Source organism: Megascapheus bottae, chromosome 1 (genome assembly GCF_031878675.1).
Source record: "Megascapheus bottae isolate mThoBot1 chromosome 1, mThoBot2.hap1, whole genome shotgun sequence".
Taxonomy (NCBI): domain Eukaryota; kingdom Metazoa; phylum Chordata; class Mammalia; order Rodentia; family Geomyidae; genus Megascapheus; species Megascapheus bottae.
This window is the reverse complement of record NC_143509.1, coordinates 90892424-90909920: the sequence shown is the minus strand read 5'-3', so window position 1 is coordinate 90909920 and position 17497 is coordinate 90892424. Positions and strand designations below refer to the sequence as shown.

The following is a 17497-nucleotide window of genomic DNA, read 5'->3' as shown; positions in this document are numbered from 1 at the left end:
ATTTTTAAGATATATTTTATGACTTGTTTAGATGAAGTTACTAAATGAAAAATCTGCATCAAATTTTTCTAATCTATAATGCTCTAGTTTCCTTGTTTCCATTTTGTTAGACTGTGAGATAGTTTTTCTAAGGAATTACACAGTTTGAATTATCCTCTGCAAATGTTTTACTTTAGTAAATATTGATCTTTGAAAGATGGGGAAGGGGAAGACTAAGGGGAGAGAGTAGATGGATAAAGAAAAGAGGAGACGAATATGTCCGTAATATTCAGTGCACATTCTATAAAACTCTAAAATTGAGAAGGAAGATTGGATTGGGAAGGAAAAGGGAGAATGATGAAAAAGGTGGCATCAGGAATATATCTTCAATGATAATTGCTTTGACGAGTTTGTTATCTCTTGCATTAGACTGGTTTTCTATTGAGCTGTAGTAAATGATTTTTAAATGAATTTTACAGACTGTTTTCTTTATTTTTTAGGGGGGTGCATCATGGGGCTTGAACTTGGCCTGGGTGCTGTCCCTGAGCTCTTCAGCTCAAGGGTACTGCTCTAAGTCTGGGCCTGGATGTTGTCCCTGAGCTCTTCAGCTCAAGGCTACCACTCTACCCTTGAGCCAAGCCCCACTTCCTATTTTCTAGGGATTAAATGGAGATAAAAGTCTCAGGTTCTTTTGTGCCCTGGCTGGCTTTGAACATTGATCCTCAAATCTCAGCCTCTTGAATAGCTAGGATTACAGGCGTGAGGCCTCCATGCCAGGCTCAGACTGTTTTCTTTAAATATAATGGAGTTGCTCTTTAACAATGCAGTTTATGAGTACAATTCATCATGATCTGTCATTTCATATTTTGTTCAGATTTCTTATTTTATCAGAAGTTCTATACCTACTCTAATTGCATTGAAATTTTTTATTTCACGTTTAGCTCTATCTTACACATCAAACATAATTTATTTTTCTTACTGGCAGTTTGGGTATCACAGTTGTACTACCCTGTTTTCCATAAAGGGGACCAATGTTTGTTTTTTTTTCCATTTTCATGTGGTTTGTAAGAATTTGCCTAATTGTTCCCCATCAACCATGTCTCAGAAAATGATGACATGATGCTAACAATAGATACCTATTTAGGTCTCAGATCTTGTGGGTTCAACAGGAGCAGAACCAATGCACTCCTCCAAGTTTATTTCAGATAGGGCTAACACTGCTTTATCACTCCACCAGCATCCCCTTTGACAAGTCATTTGCTAGGTAGGTGTAAGCAAATATGAAAAAAATAACTCATTTAGATTCTTTATCTATCTGAGGATTGCCAAAGTTATGACACTTGTTACTCTCCCTTTATTTTTACATATGTTTTTAACAACGAGATATAGGGACAAAATTGAAATTAAAGTACCTGTATTTCTGAAATCCAGTATTGATATTCTCAGTATCTAAGCAAAGCAAGTTCATTTACTCCTTATTCCATGCATTATAAATAAATATTGTTGACAAAAAATTGAAATGACTCACAATAGCATTTGCAAATGTTTTTCCTATTCTTCATAGATGGTATAAAACTAGATTTTTGTTCGGTCAATATGAATTCATTACATAAAGAAATTCAATCAGAACATTCTGTATTATTTGTTCTTGGCCTTCTTCTTCCTCAGTCCCTTTTAACAGTTTTCATGGTTTCATGATACTATTTTATGTACTTCCATAATAGTAATGTTATGTCATTTTTTTCTTTTCATAACCTATTGTTTTCCAAAATATGTTCTATACATAATTGTTCAGTATTTCATTATGATTTTATGTCATTGCTTAGATCTAGATTATGTATGTTAGCATGCAACATGGTGATTTTTCAGTTCCAAACATGTTTCTACAAATTAAAAAAATGATATATGGCTGAATAATACTCTGCTGTGGCTTTTGAACTGATTTAACATGTTTTTTAAACCAATATGAGTTACCAAGATCATATAACATTTTTAATTACTTGATATGGATTTCAATTATGATTAGGATAATTTTCTATCAACTTGCTCATCCATTCATTAATTGGATTAATTGGTTTAACTTTGTTTACATTTCTGAGCTAATTGTGTATATTTGATATTAATCATTTATTAAATAGCTGGAGAAGATTTTCTCCATTTTTTGTAAGTTGTCTCTTGATTCAGTACTTGTTTCCTCCAATATTCAGAAACATTTTAATTTGAGGTAATTTTTTAACCTTGCATTTATTTTCTGAATTATTGGAATCCCATTGAGGAAGTTGTTGTGTATATACTTATATTTTCCAGTATTTTGTAGACAATTTCTTATAGTAGGTCAATGAATCAGGTTACATCAACATTTTGCATTTATTTGGTACAGGGCAAGATATAGGAGAGTACTTTTAGTGTTTTGCATGAGGACTTTCAGTTATAGTGATATCCATAAAAAATAGAGGAATGGAGCTGGGCCCTAGTGTTTCATATCTGTAATCCTAGCTAATGAGGAGATTGAGATCTGAAGATTGCAGCTCAAAATAACCCTGAGCAGGAAAATCCATGAGAATCTTATCTCAAATTAACCATCTGTGCTGTAGCACACAATGTTGGAGTGACAAGCCTTGAGCACAAGAGCTCAGTGCCCTGATCCTGACTTCAATTCCCATGACCAGCTCATAATAATATATACAAGAACAAAAATACACTGTCAACAGACATTTTTTTCACACACAACTTATTTCAAAGGGAAAGACTACCAATTTTAAGGTATTAAAACAATAAAACACAATCTATGATATTTCATATGAAAATAAATACATTTTTGGACATGAAGTAGATGAAGTTAATCTGCAAAAACAACCTTCCAAAAGAAATGCTAACCAAAGTCATACAGGGAGATCAGTCTGATGCTACATAAAAGCTCAATACCTACAAATGAATAGACCTGAAAATGGTAATTATGTAAATAAAACACTGTATTGTTAACTTTCATATTAATGACTAAATAGTATTCAATTTATTTAATAATATTGAATTAGTTATTTACTTTCATCCTAGCTGATGGATAACTTAAAGTGACTTTGTAATGAACAGAATAATTCTCTCCTTCAGACTCCTCAATAGCTTGTGCTCTGGGTCTGAGCACTGTCCTCGAGCTTTCTCAAGGCTAGTGATCTACCACTTGAGCCACAGAGCTATTTCTGGCATTTTTCTATGTATGTGGTACCAAAGAGTTGAACCTGGGTCTTCTTGCATGCTAGGCAAGCACATTATCACTAGGTCAAACTCCTGGCTCCTCTTCAATATCTTAATACTAGCATTGTTACATTGAAAGAGAAGGTGGGAATGGATGTTAATAAGGTACAGAAAATAGATTTTAAAAAGAAGATAAGTGAATGTGACGAATATCTCATGTAATTCTGAAAGATAGTTTCAGCTACTGCTCTATATTTTGCTCTCTCCTATGCCATTGGCCAGAGCAAGTCACATGGTTAGTTGCACTAGAAAACAGAATCCTCTCATTAGAAGCCTCATAATATCACATGGCATTGAGAAATTTTGGCGAAATACTTCCCCAAGGAAGTGAAAGAGTTGTTGTTGAAAAGCTGTCTATATTTTGAGCTAAAAGTTAAGAAATTCATAAAGGGATTTGGAACTAAAAAAGATATATAACACGTAGCTGATACTTCAGAGGAACTTGGCAAGATAGCTTTCAAATAAACACTGAAATAAAAGCTTGTGAAATACAAGGGGAATGTTTACAAAGAATGAACATAAAAATAAAGAAAAGGTCTGCAGAAACAAGATTCAATAAGAAGGCAATACATATGAAGAGAGAGTTGGTTTTAGTAGTTTTTCGGGATTTCTGTCAACTTGATGGGAAAAGAGACTGAAAGGCCAGGAGAAAGGTCACAGTATAAAGTGTGTAGGTTAGCAGCATTCAAATGACACAGCTTGGGGTATTAATTGAGAGTAAAGGCATAGAAAAAGTGTCAGATTTTAAAACTGAAAGAGATGGTAATGTTTTATTTTTTTTCTTAGTCTCAAATTTTTCAATGAAAAATTTTCACTAGGCTTTACAGAAGAGGTATTTGTTGGGAAATTTGTTAGAGAACTTCACTATTTTCTAGCAGCCAATGCATAGGAAAAGAGTCATCACAACTGGAATAGGATGTTTTTTTTTCCTGGCTGAAGACAAAGCAAATTGTGAGAGAAAATCACAGCTATCTAGGGACCATAGTCAAAGCATTCCCATGTCAGGTTCTAACAGCCTCCACCAGAAGGGCAAGCAGTCATTTTGTGTACAATTTATTTTGAAGAAAAGACCTAAGAATTTGAGGGTATGAGAGTGTGTGACCCTAAACAGGAAATGTGGCTAATTAGTTTTGTCTAAATAATGAATATCAGTTAGGTAAGAATCTGGGTAAGAATCTGTTGGAGAAAAGTTCAGATGAATATGCTTTGATTTGGACCATCAGACTGATACAGAGGCAAAACTCCATCTTACCTACATGACTATTTTCAGTGGCATAGAATAAGATATACCAAAATTTATCTTTTTTAAAAATTATAGGTTAATATGAAAATTTCTCTTCTCTTTTGTTGCCCTTTGGTTAATCTCATATTCTTACAGTATCTGACTTTGTTACCTGATATATTGTATATATGCTTATTTGTTTATTTGAAATAGGAAAGGGAAAGGGGGAAACAAGATGATGATTGGAAGGGGGTGGGTGGAAGGAAATGGGGACAAAAACACAAGAGGGGGTGTCTGGAGAATGTAACTGTGATCCCTCTATAGATTACAATAAAAAAGAAGAAGAAAAAGAAAACATAAAACTAAATATTCCAGTTTAAATGCAAACCATGATGGATTTGAAGATTCCAGCTTTGTTATTCAGGTATATACACAGACTCAAGTGCACCTTCTAACAACTTGAATGCAATCATCAATACAAACCCTAACAAATCAAATTCAGGCACAGATTAGGATATGAAATGAATGTAATAAATAATCATGAACACAGAGCTCATGACTGAAGAAGAATATGAGTAAGGATGAAGATTGTCAAACGAATTCATTTACGTGAATGAAAATACAACTGAAATTTGTTGAAAATGTTTTATATGAGAATGGCATAAGAGAGATTATAATACTGTACTTTCTAAGTGACATTTTCATTTAAATATCATATTTGATTCATTTTCATTGGAAATTTTATATGGTTACATATACATGTCTATACAATAGCATATATAGTAAAACTATGTACATACTTAAATATTCAGCAATTTTAGTATATATTCATTGTATTAGTATCTCTATGCTTGTAAGAGAATTCTTTGTGCAACAATTTGACTATAATGAACTTCAGGTATATGTTTCCGTAAGTATTTTTATCAAGCAAAGCATGGAGAACAGCTGGATTATTAATGAACAAAGTAGTTATTGCATATTGTTTTTAAAGTATATAAAGATACAAAATGTATAGTCACATCTATTAATCTGTCCATCTATCTAGATAAACAGAAATGTAGAGAAATTAATATTTAAACATGTTCTCTGTGCACTTCAATCTCTGCACATAAAGGTCAAATCATCCACCAACTAAGAAAAAAATAACTACTTCACTGACTTGCCAAAAAGGCTTCTGCAAACCTAGATCTCCACGAATATATTCATTTCTATAGGGCTGAAACATAGGTATTCATGGCAGGGCAATAGGTTAATTACAAAAGATTTTCAATGCCTGGAAAGAACTCTATGACTGTGTCTCACACTCAACCTGAAGCACCGAAGTATTTACAATGGCTGTAGGGTTTGGTGAAGAAGAAAGTAGAACTGTGAGGTTGAGATTAAAGATTATACCATGAAAAAGTTCATGAAGAAAACTCAGATTCACATTATTGCCCTGGAAAACATAGTACCAGAGATAAGAAACTCTCTAAGGGAATCATGGGAGTTTCCTTAAATCAGAACAATATAGAGACACAGAATAACTGTATTAAATTCCTCTTTGAGCCTCAGAGAATGTTTTACTCACTGATATCCACTGATACAATGTATAAATTAATTTCATTATTTCAAAAAATATAAATACTGAACTGACACATTAAGGAGTCAGTATTTCACAGAATTTAAAAGTATCAATCTGGAATGAAATTTTACCATGTTTCATTTGGCATTATTTCATCAGCTGTAAACCTGATGAAAGGCAATAATGCACACTCTTTGAAAAGTGACATCAGAACAGGAACATGAAATAAGTTTTGAGATCCTGCCTCTGAGGTTGTCTTATAGGTAACCTAAACCATGAAAGAACTGAGGAGATTTTTTTTCAACTTTAATATTTACTAGGGAACTACTAAGTGTTGATTTTAATACACAGATTGCTAAAATGAACAGAACATTCACAAATCTTTGATGCTTATTACCATTCACAATGACAATGATGTCACGGAAGTCAATCTCCCCCCTGGCTTCCACTCTCCCTTCACATCTGTATATACCTTCATCACTTTTACTGATGTTGAGAATTTGCAGATTATTATTCGCTAGCATAGCAAACCGATCTGGAAAATAAGCAGAAGAGAGGAAATTATAGTAATAATTGAAGGCTGAGTCCTATGTGCTCCAGAATGAGAAAAGTAGAAATATGACATTTGTCTGACACCATCAAGTTTTTCATCAACTAAAAAATTCAAATTTGAAAGTAAAATGTAATTTCATGACTTCAAGTTTTCCACTCTACCCTACCTTGTTATGATGCAAACATATTTTTTTCTAAAATACATTCAAGACTTTATATCCACATGAAATGGTTAGGCTATTATTTTACCCTAGTGCTTTTCCTGTAGAAATGACACAGAAAAGAATACCAAAGGGAGATTAGCTCTCATTGACCTGAAAACTACTGATTTCAAACATGAAGCCGGTTGACTGTGGGAAAGGGTTGAAAAATGGATTGAACATTTTGCCTTGACAGTAATTAAACTAAACTTTTTTCATACACTTAAGAGACCAGGTAATAACATGAGGTTCAAGTTATATAATGCATGTAAAAATGTTTAAAACTTGGATTTATGTAAGAGGGTGTTATGCTACAGACAAAACAATCTTCTGAAATGAATAGATGTGGTCCTTAGTGCATATCAAGGTTCTATTTTCATGTTGGTGCATATGCATTTATACAAAAAATAAACTAGTTTGGGGTATGAATCAATGGGAAGCCTAAACTAATATTCTACAGCTATCTGAAAAGGATACTGTGCAGGTCTACTTAGTATGCTTTTTTAAGTCTTGTCTTTTGTCTTGTTTATGATTATTGCACATTTTGTACAGTGTTAATTTTTTCCTAAGGAAGAAAAATCTCCCATTTATTCCTATTTTGCAACATCCAGGCACTATCTTTTATCTTTTTTTTCAAGGTAACTAATGAACCTAAAAACCTTATTCATGGTCTGAATATGATAGTTAAGATATACTGGTTAATAGGAATACTACAGGCTTTATTTAGTCAGGATCCCTTATCAAGCATTATTTACTTTTTTTTTTTTTTTCTGTCAATCCTGGGGCTTTAACTCTGGGCATGGGTGCTAACCCTGAGTTCTTCAGCTCAAGGCTACCGAACCCTGGAGCCACAGTGCCACTTCCTGTTTTCTAGTGGTTAATTGAAGATAAGGATCTCAGGGTCTTCAGTGGCTGGGCTGGCTTTGAACCATGATCCTCAGATCACAGCCCCCTGAGTAGCTAGGATTACAGGCATGAGCCACCATGCCTAGCCTTATTTGCATTGTTTAAGGAGCTAAGTGCTTGGGATATTTGTAGTCCAGACTTTGCTTCTATAACTTGTTCCATTAAAAAAATAATTAGGGAAATATTCAGTCAGTTGGAATTTTACTTCTTTGGCCCTGCCTGTAGCCAAGGGTTTGGCTGTGTATTTTTGAGGTGAAGTGTCATGAACTTTTCTGTCTGTGTGGGCTTTGTTCTGTGATCCTCTGAATTCACTCTCCTGCCTGGCTGGAAAAATTCTGGTGATCAACTTCCTACTATATATCTATTTAGCTAATTTATTTTAAGGTTGTTTTCCATTTGTTTCATTCTATGTGGTAATCAATATGACTCCCAGTATTAATTTGAACCAGCTTATTTATGTGTTTTCTTTTAAGAATTTTATATGTGTTTACATACAGTAATGTTAAGTGTTGAATCTCAGAAGTTAAACTTTGATTTCTGTACCTTCACTTGTATTTCCAGAGTTTGACTTCACGTCTTTACACTGGCTTTCTCTAAAAAGCCTTGTTTGTTTTTTAAGGTAAATACAAAATCATCACTGACACCTCCATCTCCCTATGTCTGTGACATAAAATAAATAAATCCTTTGCTTTCTCTTCTGCCTATAGTGATAGCTCCATCTAAAGTCCTCTCTCCCTAGCAATTATTTCTGAAGGATCTTAACTGTTCTCACCATTGGCACTTTGTCTTGAATCTCATCCAAGTCATTCTCTTCACTGAAACACTAATATGCTGTTGCAAATATATATTATGTCATGTCACTGCCTTCATTAAACCCCTCAATGATGTCTGCTCTGGAGAAATTCCAAATTCCTTACCAGAGAAGTCAAAGCCATATTGAATAGCTAGAGGCTTCACACTTAGTTTTCTTTGTTATTAGTATTTGAGTAATTGATCCTATACTTATCTACTTGTTGCATAATTCAAGCAGTAAATTCGCAAAATCTGGTGCAATAGCGAACATGGGTCCCTGTGTGTTTATTCACCTCCGAGACATTTTGCCTGGTGAATTCTCTTCAGGGAAAATCTGCTTCTTCCTTAGCTAGCTAATGTCTATTCAAATGTAAAGATTTTCCCACCTGACAAGTGTATTTTTTTACACCTCCTTTATTATAGACAGCTTAGGATTTTATTCTCATATACCATTACTGTAATTCCCTGACCCTATATTCCATGATGCTTGTTTCCACTGATATTTATCTATTTATCTGTCACTTTAGGCTATTAGAATTTTGGAAGGAAGGCAATGAGATTATTTATCTTGTTAACTGTAAATCTACAACATGTAGAATTCTAGAAGTCTTAAGCTAAGTACTCCATAACTATTAAATCTATCTTTCACCTATAGTATGAAAAATAGTAGATATTGAGGAAAACCAGTTTGTTTATACATTGTAACATAGAAAATATGTCAATTAAATATTAAGCAAAGCATTTACAAAGTTTATGGAATAATTTTCATATGTTTTGAACATTTCTGCACCTTGGTACATCATCAAGGTGAAACTAAAAGTCGAAATATTTTCTTTCAACAAACATGTATTATGTGGCACACAGATTTCTCTTCAGTGGGCAATATTGACAAAACTTTTAAACTATTATATAGGTTTTTTCATATATTTTTATTGTAATTAATAGAAGGGTTACATTATATTCACCAGAAAGTGTATTACTTCACAAACATTGATACCCTTTCTCATGTTTTTGTCACCATTTCCCTCCCCTCTCCCCCACCCCTCATCTTGTTTTCTCTCCTTCCCTATCCTATTTCAAATAGCTAAATAAGCATATATACAATATATCAGATAACAAGGTAAAATACTGAGCAATATGAGATAACCAAGGGACAGCAAAGAAGATGAGAGATAACACAATTATTATGTAGGTTTTTAAATTGTACATACCTACCATAAATTTACTGTCAAAACATGAGTACTATGTTAAAGACCTCCAGTCCTTCCTTATTTGTTGTGGAGCACTGAACTTTGATTCACTAAGGTAATACTGCAACAGAAATTACTAAGCACCTCTATATTTTATATAACTCTACATAAACTTTCAGGACTTATCAACTTAATACGTTCCATTAGCTAAAATAAGAAATCATGTAAAGTATAACTACATGAAAAATATTACTGCTTGCAAGACTACTTTAAATATACAAATGGCTTGCCAATGAAGAATGAGACATGCTCTTCCAACATTGTAAGCAATATAGATTAAACTTCTTCACAGTTCTATTGAATACTTAAATAATGTAGAACAAATCATTTTCACAATGTGTTTTCCAGCCATGGAAATCACAATTATGTTTCATATAACAACTTCGTCATTACATTTTATTTTTTTATAAGATTTATTCCCAAGAGTTAAAAAAAATCTGGATCAGAATGAATCAAAAAATGAAATTCGTCACTTTAGATAAATTTGTTCAGAACATAAAACCAAGCCAAATACTGATTTCAACAATATCTAAACGTGTTTACTTTGTTATTTGTAACTTAAAATCTGGGATTTGAACTTGATCCATGGTTTACAGATGAAGAATTATTTAAAAGCATAACAGTTCAAAAATATCCTTTAATGCTTTAGGGCCGTGGAAAGAAGAAGAAACAAATGCAAATCCAGATTTATATCACTGCTGCGTATGATGTCTGTGGCAAAAATGCCTAAACCACAGAAACATCACTCCTCGCATCACTATTATTCATTTCTATGACTCTTTGTCGAGATCTCTATTCTACACATCTTATAATTCTTCTTAAATAGAGTTTAATAGTAAAACAAAAGTATATATGACGCTTTTTATTAGAATTTCTGAAAACATTTACAATCTTTTAACACTTTTAATATAACCGTCATGTATTATTGATAGGATTAAAGTTGAAAATATATCACATAATTTACTCAAATTATTCCATAAGAAGATATGAATTAGTTGCACTAAATAAAGCAGAATGAAATTTAGAATTTGTTCTCATTAATTTATGAGAGAAGCAGTGAGAGCTTGACAATTACTGATAATCATTGAATATGCCCAGCTAGGAAAATTATCTTTAAATTAAAAAGGACGATTGAATACAATCATGGTATATAATATCTATATTTGAAAGAGAATCTCTTTACTATTTGTCCTTTTATGCTATAGAAGTTTCTGCTCTTGGAAATGCAAAATGGAATCATTTAGACTGAAAAATACTTTAAAAGATTCAATTATTTTGTACTTCCCTAAAATGCACACATTTTGAAAGTATTCTAAATTGAAAACATTCCTTGTGCACAATGGTGAAGGAGCATAATGTCAGCAAATTATGTTTTCAGTTTCTGATATCATAGTATTCTGAGGTTTTAGCTCAGTCTGAATCACAACCATGAAAATGAATCAAGAAAATGTGTTGTTTTTTTTTTTTGGTCTATTCTCTACAGGCATCTAGCCATAATATTTACAACACACAGTTATTTTTGCAAGGACAGCCAGAATACTAACTAGGACTCATACAGATAGTATTTTGTTGTTGTTGTTGGTGGTGGTCATGGGTTTGAACTCTGTCCCTGAGTTAGTCAGCTCAACACTAGTGCTCGACTGCTTAAACCACAGAGCAATTTCTGGTTTTCTGGTTGTTAATTGGAGACAAGAGTCTGCAGGACTTAAGTGCCTGGACTGGCTTTGAACCATTATCCTCAGATCTCAGCTTCCTGAGTACCTAGGATTACAGGCATGAGCCACCCGTGCCCAGCTTCATACAGATACTATTTTATGTTTACCAGTACTTAGCTTTTGAAATCATGTCTGAATTACAGCACTTAGAATCTATGAGTACCAGTTTCTACTCCTTCCCTTTCTTTATATTGAAAACAAGGATAATAATCTTTCCATAAAAATTGTATTGGTGGCTCAAACCTGTAATTCTAGCTACTCAGGAAGCTGAGATCTGAGAATCCAGGTCTAAAGACAGTCTGCACTCAAAAATAGGAAGTAGTGCTGTAGATCAATTGGTACAAAGCTAGCATTGAACGCAAAGAGGCTCAAAGTAAGTGCACAGGCCCTCGGGTTCAAACCCCAAAACCAAAAATAAATAAATAAATAAATAGCAACCAAGTAAATACTTTTTCTACATATATAGCTACTGGAGATATTGTATGCTAAATTACTATCATTGGAGATCAACTCTACCACAAAGAAAATATTGGACATAGCTTTGTTATTGCCATCTTATGAAAACAACAGAGGTGTAAAATTTGTCCTGAAGTCTGTAGTTTACCAAACTTTAAAATAATAAAGATCTTAAATTAGTCGCTTGACTTTAGGGTATAACTGCATTTTTTTCCATTTTTTTTGTTTGTTCAAGACAGTCTTTATAAATAGAATAGGCCTGCCCACATACAAGGATGATCTTGAACTAGCCATCTTTATGCCTCAACTACAAGAATTCTAGGATTATTCCTGCATGCAATTTCATTTGGTGAGCTCTTTATTTTCTTTTCTAAGCCACACAAATACAGCCATGAGTTTTAGAACATATAACTTAGAGAGTTACCAAAATACTAACTGTCGGAAATGGCAGTGAGTTCCTCATTATGATACAACCAGCTAACAGCTGGCGCCGGTGAACTGCTAACTTTGCAAACCACTTCAGCATCCTCTCCTTGCTTGAATTCTTGTGGAGAGACAACTTCTTTGAAAGTGAGCTTTTCTGCATTGACAAAATAAAAGACATGAAAGGATTATCTTTTTGTTTCTTTTCAGTTGAATTATCCATGCTATTGTAAAGTATTAAAGTAAACCTACATTTATTTATTTATTTATTTTTTATTTTTTTATTTTTTATATTTTGCCAGACCTTAGCTTGATCACAGGGCCTGGGAATTTGAGCTTTCTTAAAGCTAGCACTCAACCACTTGACCGGAGCTTTTTGGTATGTACATTGCACTGAGGAATCGAACCCAGGGCTTCATGCTATGTAAGCTCTCTATCACTAAGCCACATTCTCGGTTCCTATACTACATCTTTCAAAAACTTAATAATAACACTCCTTATTCACTGAAAATTAACTGCCAAGTCTTTTCAGTGAAAAAAAAAATACCTGAGGTGGACTCAACATCAAAACTGTTACCCAGTGTTTCCTCTCTCCTTTTCCTGTAACACAAAAATAGAATATCTTTCTTATATTTCATTGAAAATTCCCTATCAGACATCTGAAATCACTAAACCTCATTTAGATTTCTACCAAATGCTTCAGACAGAGCTGTATAAGTGCCTACTTCACTATGCCTTATTTTTTCTGTCCCTATAACTTCTTCTATAAAAAATTTAACATGGGTATATGACACCTATTTATTCTTATAGATTATTTATTGCCATAATTTAGAACAGTGCTTGAATAAATAAATGAATGAAAGGAGATTATCTATGCTTGCTAAGGACTTCAAAGCAATGCAGTATTTTGGACTTTAGCAAATGAAACTGGAAAATTTTCTCTTTGCATCCTTTTGTCAAAGATATTTTGTTTTTCTTAACCAATGCAAGTTCATGACATGAAGGTTTAATGCAGTTTTTGTAATCTATAAAACAGGTATCAGTAGTATAAGTTAGTTACATAGTAAACTGAAAAAATTAAAAGTAATTTCGTATTTTTCCACCAACAGAATTGGTTAATTCTGTGTCATTATAGTTACTTATGACATATTATCTATTCCAGGATCCACTAAAGTTAAAATACTGAGTTCATTCTTGCCCATTTTTTCTTCTAAACACATTAGATGTTGTCTGAATTCATTGCAAATAAGTAGGGTTTAAGTCAAACTCAGACAAACAAGCAAGACTTACGGTAAATTTCCAAAACTACTGTTGCTTCTTGTGTCTGTCCTTTGGCATCTGTTGCTTGACAACGATATATCCCTGCATCTTCTACGTTGGCATTGTAGATGATCAGTCGTGACCGGAGACTTTCCTTCTGCAACATGACCCTCTGTGTTGAGATGATTTTCTCACCTTGAGGATTATACCAATCTATACTCTCAGGTTCACCAATTGCTGTAAAGAGTCATGGGAAGGAAACATTGGAAAATCTGTTTTAGGAGATTCTGTTGGCAGTGACATTTGCTATTATGTGAAGATTTCAGTAATTTAGACATGAATGTAAATAGAAGACTAGAAATCTGAAAATTAGACAAAATTTAAAGTAAACACAAATGTTAACACAAATGTTCATCTTCGTATAATCTACATTTAGAATTCAATGAACACCATTAAGTAAACTAAAGAAAAAAATTCCCTAGGAAATTTTCTAGTGTTTAGGTTGTAAGAATTACAAATTATATTTAATAATCTATGGATTGTTATTACACCTTAAAACCAAGGCTTTCAGCTCAGACGTAATCTCATATATGTGTATTTGTGTGTGTGTGTGTGTGTGTGTGTGTGTGTGTGTAGAAACATGGATGCTTAATATGACTTCACAGGTTCAAGGCTCTTGGGTTAAGGGAAAATGAACTTTTTCTTGATAAAGCAAAGCTTCTAAAACTTTCAGGGTTTAAAATAAAAAACTTTGGCCTTCGATAATTTTGAATTTTAGTTCACTTCCCAATTGGTTAAAAGTATATATAATAAGGTCAATTACCATTTTAAAATGAAGGAAATGAGTGATGATATCATTTAAACAAAAATTATTAACTATTTAATAATGTGGTAATTAGAATGCATTGAACTGATATATATCTTGCTAGGCAATTACAACCAAATCATTAAAGTGTAAATATTTATTTAAGTTCTCCAATTCAGGGATCTAGGTTATTAAGCATTTCATAAAAGCCAAAGATCCTGTTTATGATTTGAGTAACCAAAGGAATATATTTTATTTAATTGCTCCTAAATTAATTTGTGGTACCAAGACAATATATTAACAAAAATATTTAAAAAGAAAAATATATAAAGTCAACTATACCAGCTGAACTTTCTGAATACAGTTTTTTTGCTATTTTATTTTGTACTTTTATCAGATTAGAGTACTAAAGCGAATATAGGAAGGAAAGCTCAGATGGGACTTTTGATTGTTATTGTTCTTGTTGTTGTTGTTTTGTCTGTCCTGGTGCTTAATTTCAGGATCTGGGTGTTGTCCCTGAGCTCCTTTATTCAAGGACAGTACTCTAGCACTGTGATCCATAGCACCAATTCTGGTGCTAGAAGTAATATTAAATTAATTTCAATTCATTAATATAAAGTCATACTTTGTTATTTAATAAATGATTTTTAGTATGGGCATTATAACAAAATGATATAAACAACGTTAATAATGTTTAATATGCAGAAGGTGGTTATTAAAATTTTATATGCGAATAAACCCAATGAGATGTTACTTTAAGACAATTAAATTTTTTTTCCAGTCCTGGCCTTAAGCTCAGGGACTGAGCACTGTCCTCGGACTTTCTCAAGACTAGAGCTCTACCACTTGAGCCTCAGCACCATTTTCGGCTTTTTTTCTATGTATATGGTACCGAGGAATCAGACCCGGGTCTTTGTGCACACTAGGCAAGCACGCTACCACTAGGCCAAACTCCTGGCCCCATCAATTAAATTTTTAACTACCCTTATTTAATCAATACGTTTAATCCAACATTAAACAAAAAGCATGCTACCTAAAATTATTTGTAGAAATACACACCTGTACATGTGAAGAATTTAGATTCGCCCACACTAAGCTCTACTTTGCTAAGTGAAATTGTCACTTGAAGAAGAGCTGAAAAAAAATTTGAATATAAATTAATTGTGGCTGTAAATATGAATTTTAGGACAAATATGTAGGCTAGACTTTGCAAATAGCAGTACTATCCTTTAAATTTTCATTATCCATAATGGGATGCAAAAATTTTCAACAATATAATCAAATGTCATACTTGGTAAATTCTTATGTATTTCATACCGTGCTAAGCAACACTCTTCCAATTTTTTAAATTCTGTTAGACACTATGAAAGATTACATGAATACTGAAAAAGCAGGCCCTTATTTACAGGCCACATTTTTTAATGTATATTAAAAATACCTGTATATAATTCTTGCTCAATAATTGTAACATCGTTGAAAGAGCAAATCCTATATTGTCTCTACAGTAATTAAAATATATCTGTTAAGTAACCACAATTGAATTATACAGTAAAACATTTCTGTGTAACATGGGCATACACAAAGAAGAAGGTGAATATTTATGGACATTCACAAGATAAGTCATGTGGAAATCCCAAATAATGTCAATAAAAGAGGAGAAGTCAATGTCATGGAAGTCTCCTGTTAAATTTATTATTAAAACAGCTGGCTAATAAAGTATGCTTCCACTCATTGCTAGGCTGAAATCATATGACAGAAAAGATAGTGTAATCACTTTTCAAATCCTCTGCCACAGTCTATTTTTCTTAAAATAGTTCAACTTTCAATAATGTAATGAAACACATTAAACAGATACAACTATGAAATCAGAAGTATAAGCCTGGGAATTGTAAGTTCAGAATAACCAAAGGCCTTTTTTAGGTTAACATGAATTACAAGAATAGTATCCAAGTGTAGATTTTCCAGAAAAGCAAGAAACGATGGCTTGGGTCAAGAACTATGCTACATAAATAGATAAAACAGAATCAATAAAAAAAAAAAGCAATGGTAAAAAGCGATGACTGGAAGGCTGTTGCAGCTAACATGAGCATGAGTGTTTTGCCTTAGAGGACTTAGGATTCTACCATAGCCCAGTCTAAGATTTTGATTGAACATGTGTTCTCTAGAAAAGCCAAAACAGCTAAAGTAGAATGCAGCCTGCCATGTGCAGGGCTGACTGGAAAATGGTGATGGTAAAATATTATGTGTTTTGAAGGCACATGTTTGCAGTCTATATTGGTGACTATTTAATAATCTTTGTTTCATAGGATTTTTTTAAATCCAAATTCACACACTACTCTCAAAGACAAATGGTGAAATAAGACAAAAAATTTTGTTACCTGGCATATTGTATATATGTTCATTTGTGTATTGGAATTAAGGAAGGGAAGTGGGGAAACAAGATGATTAGCAGGGGATGGGAGAGGGAAAGGGGGACAAAATCATGAGAAGAGGTATCAACACTCAAGAAGTAATGCACCCGCTACTGACAAATGTAACTATAACCTCAGGTATACATTACCCTGATAATAAAATACAGCAAAAAATTTTCCAAAAAAAATCTCTAAAATGGCTAGGCATGGTGGCTCACCTATAATTTTAACTAATCAGGAGGTTGGGATTTGAGGATCATGGTTCAAAGCCAGCCCCAGCACTAAAAACCCTGAGACTCTTATCTCCGCCTAACCACTAAAAAATAGGAAATGGCCCTGAGTTTCAAGGAGTCGGGCTGAAGAGCTCAGAGACAGTGCCAGGCCCAGTTCAAGCCCCATCACCAACCAAAAAAAAAATCTGAAAATATAAAGTTTAGGTTAGGAGAGTATATATATTGAAAAATGTACAAATAAATAAAATATAGACTCAAAATCAGTTTAGTAGGTAGAAGAAAGGCTTTCAAATGTTTCATAATTAGGTATGAACAGATAAGTTTACAAAATATATACACATACTTATCATATATTATAATATCCTATATGTACTAATATATGCATAAAATACACTATATACACTAATCAAGTAACACACATGGATCCAGAAATACATGCAAATTTAACGCTTACTCTGTCAGTATTTACTTGGAAACAAA

The 17497-nt window shown here is 33.1% G+C and overlaps 1 protein-coding gene across 2 annotated transcripts in view; it reads right to left on the bottom strand.

Moving 5' to 3' along the window:
- The window catches only part of Ncam2 (neural cell adhesion molecule 2), a 329220-nt gene that overhangs the window by 117201 nt on the left and 194522 nt on the right, over positions 1 to 17497 (bottom strand). For both annotated transcript variants that reach the window (XM_090348116.1, XM_090348127.1), the window contains exons 2-5: positions 15433 to 15507; positions 13599 to 13805; positions 12322 to 12465; positions 6412 to 6549 (exon numbers count right to left, since the gene is read on the bottom strand). In XM_090348116.1, coding sequence (XP_090204242.1) covers positions 6412 to 6549; positions 12322 to 12465; positions 13599 to 13805; positions 15433 to 15507 — 564 coding nt within the window. The remainder of the gene's footprint in view (positions 1 to 6411; positions 6550 to 12321; positions 12466 to 13598; positions 13806 to 15432; positions 15508 to 17497) is intronic.